At 38.6% G+C, this 11,328-nt stretch overlaps 2 protein-coding genes across 3 annotated transcripts; one reads left to right on the top strand and one right to left on the bottom strand.

The window, feature by feature from the left end:
- The first annotated feature begins 103 nt into the window (after positions 1–103).
- LOC140781492 (putative disease resistance RPP13-like protein 1) lies at positions 104–3,702 on the top strand. Of its 2 annotated transcripts, XM_073127479.1 has the most exons (2): positions 403–536; positions 710–3,702. In XM_073127479.1, the coding sequence occupies exon 2, from the start codon at positions 720–722 to the stop codon at positions 3,492–3,494; it is 2,775 nt and encodes a 924-aa protein (XP_072983580.1). In that variant the 5' UTR covers positions 403–536; positions 710–719; the 3' UTR covers positions 3,495–3,702. The 2 variants fall into 2 exon arrangements, with proteins under 2 accessions (XP_072983579.1, XP_072983580.1); XM_073127478.1 differs by having other exon boundaries at positions 104–3,702.
- A 3,625-nt stretch (positions 3,703–7,327) lies between these two features.
- Positions 7,328–9,161, bottom strand: LOC140781979 (polygalacturonase-like). The gene is made up of 4 exons (XM_073128292.1): positions 8,736–9,161; positions 8,088–8,377; positions 7,775–8,003; positions 7,328–7,552 (listed from the first exon to the last, which is right to left on the bottom strand). The coding sequence occupies exons 1-4, from the start codon at positions 9,159–9,161 to the stop codon at positions 7,328–7,330; spliced, it is 1,170 nt and encodes a 389-aa protein (XP_072984393.1).
- Positions 9,162–11,328: the final 2,167 nt, after the last annotated feature.

Raw genomic sequence — 11,328 nt, 5'->3', positions numbered from 1 at the left:
TATTCCAATTCTCTCACTTGTCTGTAAGCAGTTAATTCTGCTCACCTAGATTTTCTTTCTTTTGGGGGATTAAATAAATAGGAAAAGATGGTGCAAATGATCACGCAATTAAGATTCCTTTCTCACATCAAGATTCCTTTCACGACTGGAGATACAGACACCAAAGTCAACTCTTCTTCTTATCCCGACTCCAGCTCTTTCATTTGTTCTGCCGGAAGTAAAGTTCCATGGCTGCCTCAGCTCTAGGAGGATGGATAGCGTCGGCCTTTGTCGGCAAGTTGGTCGACAGGGTCTGCTCTTATGCCGGAGACCAGTACGAGTACCAGAGAGCCGACGCAAGGGGCAAGCTCAAGGAGCTCGAAAGAAATCTCAGGATGATCCAAGCTGCAGTTCACGTGGCTGAGACGAAGTCCATCGCAAACCCGAGTCTCGCGGACTGGCTGAACGATCTCAAAGATGCCGCTTATGATGCGGAGGACATCCTCGACGTGTTCGACTACAGAGTTCTCGCAGACAACGCACTGACTGAGGACAAGGTGTGTAGTGATTCTGCTTCTTCGTCTTCTTCTTCTTATAGTAGCTTTACTAGGAAGCGCCGCGCACGTAATGCTCTAGAACGGTTCCTTTTCTCTGATGAAGACCTTAATGGGATGATGGCAATTGCAAAGAGGTTTGAAACAATTGCTAGTGAGATGTCTATCTTTCTCAGGCTGGTGGAGATGGAGGCATGTACAAGGAAGCAACATGAGATGCTTGGTTGGCGCCGTACAACCTCGATGCCTACCGAATCTAAGGTGTTTGGCCGAGCCAACGAGAAAGATCATCTGATAAAATTGCTTCTGAAGGAAGACGAAGATGAAGAATGCGGATCTTACTCTGTTCTGTCCATAGTTGGCATAGGTGGAGTCGGCAAGACTACTCTCGCGCAGTCAGTGTATAATGAGCAAGCTGTGATGGATCATTTCGATTTAATGGCGTGGGTCCACGTAGCAGAGAAGTTTGATGTGGAAAGGGTCACTATACAGATGATAGAATCTGCTACAGATAAGAAGTCTGATGAGCTCCACAATTTAGATAGCCTTGATAAGATACAGCGGATTCTTAAGGAGATAATGATTGGTAAGAAGTTTCTGGTTGTTCTTGATGATGTATGGAATGAAATTAGTAGCCAATGGGAAAATCTGCGCAAGCCATTCCAGTTTGCAAAAGAGGGGAGCAGGGTTATGATAACAACGCGAAATCAAGATGTAGCAGAGTTGACGGCACCGAAGGAAGTGATATATTTAAAGGGCTTAGAAGATGAAGACTATTGGACATTTTTTGTGCAATGTGCATTTGGTGATACAAATCCTAAGGATCATCCAAAGTTGGAACTGATTGGCACTCATATATCAAAAAAGTTAGGGGGTTCACCATTAGCAGCCAAGACAGTGGGAGGAGTATTGAAGTCCAAATTGGAGGAGCCACACTGGAGAGGAATCTTGGAGAGCAGACTATGGCAAGTAGCACAAAAGGAAGATGATATTATACCTGCACTAAAATTGAGTTATGAGCACCTCCCTAAGAATTTGAGGCAGTGCTTTGTTGTTTTTGCATTGTTTCCTAAAGACTACCTCTATCATAAAGATAGACTAGTTCAAATATGGATGGCACATGGTTTTATTGAGCCCAATCATGGAGAGAAAAGAAAGGAGGACATAGGAGCTGAACACATTGATGATTTATTGCGCCGGTCTTTCATCCAGTGTGTAGCAGGTTCAGAAGACATGTATATGGTCCATGGCTTGCTCCATGATCTTGCTGAATCTGTCTCCAATGGTGAACATTTTCGAATAGAAGGTGATTTTTCAGTCGATGTTCCAAGAAAGGTTCGACATTTATATGTCCATGCTACCAATATGATCAAGATTTATGAACATGTGGGTGAATTGAAGAATTTACGCAGTTTAATAGTTTTTAGAGATTCAGCTGCAATGCGTGCGTGGTTCCCCTGGTTAAACTTTCGTCATGTATTCCAAGAAACTCTAGGAAAGCTTAAGGGCTTACGCGTCTTGATGATTGACCTTCCTCAAGACATTCTTCCTGAATCTCTTGATCATTTAGTGCATCTTCGCTACCTGGATATTCAAAGCAACAGCAGCACAGAACTGCCCAAATCAGTCTTCCGGCTATACCATCTACAAGGGTTTAATCTGAAGGTTGCTCACTCCCAGAATCTGCAAAGGCCTCTGCTGGCAGACATGAATAGATTAATCAATTTGCGGTACTTAAATGCTCACCCAGAGGCAATTTCGACCATTTCTGGGATTGGTAAGCTAACTTCTCTTCAAGGATTAAAAGAGTTTCATTTGAAGGATAAAGAGGGATATGATTTAGGACAGTTGAAGAACATGAAGCAACTGAGAGGGCAGCTTTGCCTTAGGAAACTTGAATTGGCAAAAAGCTATACAGAGTCCAGGAAGGCGGAATTAGATAACAAAGGGCACCTTGAAAAGTTGTCTCTACATTGGACTAACGCAAGAACAGGAAATATCAAGCATGGTGAGCATGAAGATGTACTCGAAGGCTTGCGACCACATCCAAATCTCATGGAACTCCATATTGCCCACTATATGGGTGCCAAACCTCCAAGTTGGCTGGATAATTCATATGCATTAAATCTTGAATTCATTGAGCTTTCATGTTGTCACTACTTGAGAGTTCTTCCGCAATTTGGACAACTGCCCTTCCTCAGGATATTGCAACTAAGGTCTCTGAAAGCTGTGAGACATATTGGTTCTGAATTCTATGGTGATCCTGTCACAGCATTCCCGTCATTAGAGGAGCTTTTGTTTGAAGACATGGTTGAATGGAAGGAATGGTTGGGAGTTGGGGTTGGCCGTTCCTTTCCTCGCCTCTGTAAGCTCTGTATTAGACGTTGTGGCAAGTTGAAGGGGCCGTTACCATTGTCAGCTTCTCTCCATAACATTAAGATTCGGTTGGCTGAGAGCGATTTTTTTGGTCCATTTAGTAGGACATTGGTTAAGAGAACTGAGGAAATATATCCTATCACTGAGCTCAGCATAGACCGTGTCTGGTTTCTTTTCAAATGCCTACCACAAATCTGCCTTGCCTCTCTTTATCAATTGGATATCTCTTGTTATTTCTTGAGATCCTTTACCAATGAGCAGGAGGAGTGGCTTGCACAACTTACCTCTCTCAAACAACTAAGATTCTCTGATTGCAAAAGCCTCAGATCGCTGCCTGCCAAGTTGGAGAGCCTCCCATCGCTTGAGGCACTGCACATAGAGAAGTGCCCTGAGCTCAAGTCATTACCTGATACTTGTCTACCTACTTCTCTGAAAGAGTTGAGCATCGTCAAATGCCACAGTATATTGAAGCTGCAATGCAAACCGAGAACTGGCCTTGATTGGTCCAAGATTTCTCACATACCTACTATCACAATTGACGAAAGAGACATAAGAGAGGAACTTCACTCACTCATGGAAGGATAGAAGTTGTTCATTCTTTCTACAAATTCCTTCAAGTATGCTGAACCACAACCATTGTAATTTTACTTCTTTATACAAGTTCTTTCTGGTCAACAATATTTGTGCAGTACTTCTTACTTTTTACTTAGGAGACTTGTGATGGTGTAATCCGGGAGAAAAATTACAACACAATAACTTTTTTTAAATGATTTAAACATTTACCTTACCATTTATTAGCCATTACTCAGTGCAATATAGAACTTTTCCAAATTTGTGTAGCCAAACTTCTCTAATTTGGATTCAACCATTCATTACGAGGATCAAAAGATATATCAAACTTATGCTTTTGGAAAACTCAACAGGATGGTGATTACTTATCTACGTGCAGATGAGTTATTTATGATGGAAGAAGGTTGGTAGAGTAACATTTCTCGAGCACCCTATGATTCATAGTATATGCCTGATCTATGAACAAACTTAATTTCTAGCAAACTCAGAGATTAGGTTATATAGTGGTAGATAGCCGTTGATGGCATCACAAGTTAATTGTTTAACCAATGTCCATTAGAAGGAAGGCAACATCAGATCAAGATTTTGTTCCAGATACTACATAAGATGAAGCAAAGTATTGGAAGACTGGAAGAATGCTTTCTTTCATTATCTTTTGGAAACTAAATGGAGAATATCTAGCAAACAGAACATAAAGAATCTATGAACGAGCGATAGAACGATAAGCATTATTTCTTCAGCATCCTTGATAGTTGAGATAAAATTGAGCTATATGTATGTTTTTAAAACTACATATAAATCAATAAAGGCTTCTTTTTTCTCGAGAGAGCTGGAAAGAACTGGAATTTCCAACAAGGGACCACACTGTCAGGTGCAGATCGTCTGCATCCTTGACCTGCAGGAATTTTTGTTAGAAAACTTTTTATATTCACTTCTTTAAAAAAAAAAATAAGAAGAAGAGAGAGGATAAGTTTGTTCTTAATTTACACTCCACGGAAAATATGAAAGAAATTGAAACACGGGAAAGAACAACGAAAAGAAGTTTATACTTCTAAGATCATTCAAGCCTCGAGGGGACACAAAAAGAAGAATAATCAATTTAATTAACAGCCACTGAGTTGCATGCATGGTTCGGATGCATGCCACGAGTTCACTATCCTGTTCAAGTTACCACGTCATCCACAACAAAGATCTCACGACAAAACTGGGGCCCCACCAATACTAGCTAAATTCCAAAGGCAGTTATAGGGCAGTTATGTGGTGTCTACCAGATTGAGGTGGTTTGGATGCATGTCATCATCTTCGCTCACATGCATTCATCTTTCCTTACGTATGATTCGATATCTTTTAGTTACTATGTACCACAATACCACATCTTCTTTTTCTTCTTTCTTAAACCTAGCTACCTAATTTTTGGTCCCATGAGTACCAAATGATGAAGAAAAAAAAAAGGTGTGGAAAATTCGTCATTGTTTTGAGGTCCCTCGTGGCGTCAATAATTTGCACGGCTTAATTTCTTGCTCTTCTGATGTAGGAAAGAAATATATACAAAGATTATTAGTTTGTGAAATTATTCTTAAACTCTCAAACAGTTTCTTTGACATACAAGAATATTTTCTTGATCTAGTTGGAACTTTAAAAAACCAAGGCACCCATTAGATCTCTTTTACATAAACTGACAAGAGCTTACGTGTTGGATATTAGGGTTTCTATGAAAAGGTAACGGGGGGTTTAAGGTTTACACTGTTACAGTTTATACAAACAAAAACATTAAAAGTAGAGCCCACCATGATGCAGCTAAGCATAGATCGATTATAAAGTAATTACTTTTTTTTATAATGTATAGTAAAAATCATAGCAATAATTCTATATATCAGACCCTTATCAACAACCTTTCTTCCTCTCTTATACTTCCCTATCCCTATCTCTATCTCTAGTTTCTCTTTCTCCATCACCCTCGAATGCTTGACGATTTGCTTCTTTCTGATGACTTTGGGAAGAACCCCAAGTCTTTGAAATCTATCATTCCTACCGTCTCTTACCAAGAATCCCATCTTCTCCTAGCTATTACACCAAGTAGGTGAGTAGTAATACTATATTACACGCGATATGGTTGGCCTTAATCTTAGAGCTTCCTTCATCTGGGTTGTGAAATCCATATGCTTTTCTTCTTTTCTTGGGGAGTTTTTCTTTTTTAATCCATATCTTGACAAGTCCTGTTCTTCTTCTCTTCTTAGATACTTAACCCAGTCTCTCTTCTCATGATCTCCTGGGCTAGCTTGAGCTATGTGTGATTGGATTGGAACAGTCGATGTTTGTGGGTGTGGCATCATCAAGATTCACATGAAGTAAGAAGCCCTAGATCTTTTTCCTCAGGAAAAAAAAAAATCTTTAGATCTGATTCCACATGAGAATCTTGATGATGCTGCATCGACAATAAGCGACTATGTCATGGAGTATGCTAAGATTGGACGCAAAATTACTCTTTATCACTCTTACCATGTAAGTTGCATCATATTCTTGATTCTGATCATCTAAGAACTCTTTTTTTTCCCCAGTATTTTACTTATATTATGGATTACAACTTTATATGGCATATATGCTATTACTTGTGAGTTTCTGACTGCAATATTCACTTTTAACTTTTTAATTGAGAGATATTAACTTAAACTTTGTCATTGCGTTAATGCTAATTTGTTCTGAGATGGAAAGTGAATTCTTTGACGCTTCCTTTATTCTTCTCATCTTCTTAAGATTTTATATTCTTGTATCATTTGCAGCACACGATCATAGATCAAACTAAAGAAAGTTTTAATTCTATATATTTTGTATACTGCTTGGCATATTTCACTACTCTTTCATCACTTTATTTTTTCGATATAACTCCTTAAGTTCATTCTCAAGCATGATGGCCAGTAGGTTTATTTCACATTTTTCTCAATCCATTATTCCGATCGACCTCCTTTCATATATTACACTCTTCATGATTAAAATATCTCAAAATAGATTTTGTACAAGCTCATTGCTTTTAATTAATTAGTAGGTTTATATGTGACCACACTGTCTAAGACCAAATTACTAACATTTAATTGTCAGGAAAAAAGCAACAACACCAAGGAAAAAATAGCAATACTCTATTTCAACATAAGAATAAACGTAATGTTCGATAACTCTCAACTCACTTGGGAGATAAAATATTTTGATAAATCCAATAAATATTTAATTTAAATAGATAATTAAAGATTTTATGTTATGAATGACAAATGAGTATAACAGGATTTCTGTTCTCATACCCTGTTAAATTCACTAAAGATTTAAGCGATTACATATGTATATATCAATCAGAGGGTGAAAAATATCAATTTGAAAAAAAAAGGAGGAGGAAACGTGCTATTAAAAATGTGGACTAAATATGGTTTTATTAAAGGTACTAATATTAGATGGAAGTAGTACATTCTATAATTGAAGGTAGATGTGGGAGCTGTCCTTTGAGATAAAATAGTAAAAAACATCTCCAAAGTACTTGCAATTACGATCAGCAGAGGTGGACCAGTATGTGGGATCAAAAAGGTACGAGCCCATCATGTCCTTCAATTAAATCCAGCGCCAGAAGTACTCTTTGATGTTTGCCACCATCAACTTTACTTACTTTACTACCATCCATCTGAACGCTGCTACGTGATCGTACCCCTCTTCTTTGTCAAGATTCTACAGCCTTTCTCTGATCTATGCATTAGTTCGAGATGTTTCAATTTCAAAGATATGGTTGAGTACTTGTATTTAAAGATATATATATATATATATATTATAATACTAGCTATTAAATAGTAATACAGTAATATTCCTTCCTATAAGCAGCTTGGTGGGTTAATAACCCCAGAGATGGATCCTTTAGCATTGTTGCAGAAGGACTGTGCTGGAGTACTACTGCTCATGTAAGTCAGCTTTATGTCCTGCAGTGCGATGCCGACGCATGGTTTACTGGCGCTGCAGTCGAACTTCACCGCCACCTTAGTCGCCGACGATCCCCGGACGTCGGCGTAGGAGATGTTGCTGATCTTGATCCCTGAGCTCTGCGACCCACAAACACAAGCAATGAGGAGGTTTTAGCTACGTAAGTGTGTGTGATGTATATGTATGTATATATATATATATACATACACACCCCGTAGCTAGCTGCAGGGAGTTTTAAGATTGGAAGCCAAGGGAAAAGCTACCAGGTACTGTACCAGACTGGTAGGAATTCCTGCAACCATGGTTGCATTCAATCGTCCACCAAAATAAAAGAAATTTACCTGACCGGGGCAGTTGACCCTTCCAGGGCAGTAGTTCTGGTCGATTACGATCGGGTTCTGGACCTTCTTCATGATCGCGTGCTGGAAAACTACCCCCCTAACGTACCCATCGTAGGGATTCCCCCACGTCTTGATTCTTAACCCGTTCTGGGTACCCAATAACACCACCGACTTCACCGTTATATTCTCCACCCCTGGGTCTCCGAGCACACCCCCTAAGCTTCCAATGCTACGTGGATTAAAACGAAACAATCATTTAGTTTAATTTCGATTCAAAAAGCTTAACCTGTTAGTAGGTAATGAAGTAAGTAACCTGATGCCATGGCCTGGGCCACAGGTGATGCCTTGGATCCTGACGTTGGCTGTGCCGGCGCCCATGGAGATACAGTCGTCGCCGGTTCCTATCGTGGTGTTGACGATGGTGACGGAGCTCGACAGCTGGATGTGGATGCCGTCGGTGTTGGGGCTCTCGTCGGGGGCGAATATCTTCGCTCGTAGCACCGTCACGCCGGAGCTGCCGTAGATGGACATGTGGAAGCCCTCACTGTTGAGTGATGTTAGACCTCTGATCAGCACGTTCTTGGATTTGCTTATCGTTAGGGACTGCATTGCATGCATAATTTACCATGCATCGTCAAAAACTCAATTAGGTTAAATTTGTAAAAATACCCACCTAATTCGATTTATTATTATTATTATTATTATTATTATTATTAAGACCCTACTACCAGACAACTTTATCGATGATATTTTAGTGTTTTTCATCAGGAGCAAGAGAAAGGTTAAATCTAACTCGGAATATTTTTAAGATAATAAAAATAAACGCACGGGTGTAATGACAAATATATACAATAGAGTTATGATCATAATAATAATAATAATAATAATAATAATAATAATAATAATAATAAAATGTAGGCGTAAATTATAAATTTTACTAAAAAAATAATCGTAATCTTACCGTTACGGCAGTTGGGCAACGCAGCTTAGCAGTCTTGCACGCCCACATAGCCTGCCCTCGGCCGTCGAGCGTCCCGCCGTAGATCGACAAGCCATCAACGTACTGGAACTTAATCCACATCCCTGCTCCCCCGCCGTATCCCGGCGGCGCCAGTAGGGTGCCGTCGATGAACACCCTGGTGGCATTGTTCTTGCACGGGCCTTGGAAGAGCCCCTGGCTCACAAAGAACCTTCCGACCGGCACGTAGATCATTGCCGGCTTGGCGGCGCCGCATGCGGCGGCCCAGGCTTTACGGAACGCCGCCGCGGCGTCGGTCTTGCCGTCGGCCTTGGCTCCGAAGTCTACGATGTTGTAGGCTGCATTAGTTGTCGTAGAGAAGGAGACGAAGACGAGTAGGAGCAGAAGAAGAAGAAGAAAGCTCTTCATTACTTAGACTTACGTAGATAGATAAAGATAGAGAGATAGAGGATGTGATGTTATTGTATAATAGATTTGATGAGGAATCTAAGGATTTTAGGGGTGTATTTATAGAGTACTGCTACAAATCCATAGACAATCTCGCGGAAATAAAGTGAAAGATTTGAGAGAATTGCGGATGTCAAAAAGGGTAAGGTAGCAGTTTTGGCCGTTATGTTCGCAGTTTGGAGTATATATGAACTTCTTTAACGTACTTATACTTCTTCTTCTTTTTCTTCTTCTTCTTTTGATAAATGGACGTACGTATACTTGCTAGTTTCTTACGGTGGTGGCTCACATGGCTACAATATTAATTATTCTAAGCAACATAACTTAATTATTCTATGCCTTATATCTTTAAACTCTAAAAGGTTTCCCCTTTATGTAGTTGTACAGCATGAATGACTTGCAATGGCAGCTCTTAGGCTCATTACTTAGTTTTTGTTTCTTTGATAGAATTAGACTAATTATAGACTATACAAAAGAATTAAACATATCTATTATATAGGTTATATAACTAGGTTAATTAACCAAAAAATGTTACCATAGAGCCAAATGTCGAGAGGAACTTATCACGAGCTTATAAGACTTAACTACTGAGATAAAACGATGACGATGACTTAACTAGTTTATCTTTTCAATTAGTTATACTTGGATCTCAATAAGCTAACAATCAAGTTAAGCTAAATGGCCCTTCTTCAAATCTACTATAGATGGGAACAAAACCCAAGGGAAAGAATACATTAATCGTAGGGGTTTAATTCTCTTAAAGAAACATTAATTAATCCAATCTAATTTGAGTACATCTTGTTAGTACTTGCTTATCACTCTTAGCACACTGCCCATCTGTTACTTATCTGCAGAAGATAGAAAGGTCTAAACAAATTAAAAATTTGTGGTTTTAGTTTGATATCAGTATTATTTTATGTTTGTTTGACCTAACATTAGATCTAAGCATTCATTGTTTTCTCAATTCAGTTTCTAAAGGAATTGAAATTTTACTAAAGAAGTGACCCTATCATGTGAACCTGTGCTTTTGACTCCAACTTAGCTGTAGAGAATGCGTACCTCGAATTCTAAGTAGCTTATCAGATGGGCATTTTAAAAAAAATTACTCTAGAATTAATATGGAGTACTCCTGGATAATACCGTGAGGTATTGATCCAATTAATATCAAAGATTGCATAAGAAACTGTTGGAAATGAGTTCTCTTTCATACCCAAGAGATCTATGACAATAAAAACTAAATAATGATGCCAATTAAGAAGATATGCAATTAACAACACGAAGCACTAAAGAAAACTAAAACACCAAATTTCTATGTAAAACCCTTTTCAAAGAAAAAATCACGGGGCATGAAATTAAATCCACTATCAAGAGAAAGAGAATTTGTACAAATAAGATCACCACAATAAGTCTCTTAAAATCACAAGAATATCATTCACAAAAAAACTAATAATCCTAGCTTTAAATTTTAAAGTTTAGAGAACACTTTCAGAAACAATAACACTCTTGTAGATGTGAAGAAGAAAATTCTTGTGCAATGATCCCAATCTAAGAAGTTTTCTAGTTGTAAACCCTTGTTATATATAGAGAACCTTATTTTCTCTTGTCTTCCTTTTCTTTTATTTTTACTAAGTAGCATAAACAAAAGCACCATCTTAACAAAGATCTAACTCAATCACTTATTAGCTAAGTAAGTAACCACGTAGTTAAGTAAAAACCAACAGTAACCACTATAGCTCAATAGTTAATTTTCACGAGTATTATATGTGCGCGAATTAAGACTTAGTAGCAGCTAATTTCTTAAAGAAGAATAAACTTAGTTATCCGATCTATATATTAAGAAGTGTTATTTTTTTTTTTTGTCTTGCTTATGATTACCTTCGAGCACTAAAAAAATTGAGAGCTAAGCACATGGCTTCCTCCATCTTTATGTGCTCTTTAAATACATTAATAAGTAATTCCAAGAACATAGACAAAAGATTTTGAAATTGAATAGAAAGAGAGAAGAAAGCTAAAGTCAATGCTTCAGGTGAGCTGAAACGGTTGGTTGATTATAACGGCTATATTTCTTTGATCCGAAGCAACTCAGATGGGCTTGGAGTTGAGGCCCAGTAAGAGCCCATAAGGCCGA

This window comes from Typha latifolia, chromosome 2 (assembly GCF_019914945.1).
Source record: "Typha latifolia isolate L0001 chromosome 2, TyphaL0001v2, whole genome shotgun sequence".
NCBI classification, from domain to species: Eukaryota; Viridiplantae; Streptophyta; class Magnoliopsida; order Poales; family Typhaceae; genus Typha; species Typha latifolia.
Note: the sequence above shows the minus strand (reverse complement) of the source record. Positions and strands in the feature narration are given on the sequence as shown.

Excerpts from the sequence above, each read along its gene's own strand:
- LOC140781979 (XM_073128292.1), bottom strand. The coding sequence starts at position 9,161 with ATGAAGAGCTTTCTTCTTCTTCTTCTGCTCCTACTCGTCTTCGTCTCC. Across the intron at positions 8,378-8,735 it reads GTTGCCCAACTGCCGTAACG|TCCCTAACGATAAGCAAATC; the intron begins GTAAGATTACGA and ends CATGCAATGCAG. Across the intron at positions 8,004-8,087 it reads GGCCCAGGCCATGGCATCAG|CATTGGAAGCTTAGGGGGTG; the intron begins GTTACTTACTTC and ends TAATCCACGTAG.
- LOC140781492 (XM_073127478.1), top strand. The coding sequence starts at position 228 with ATGGCTGCCTCAGCTCTAGGAGGATGGATAGCGTCGGCCTTTGTCGGC.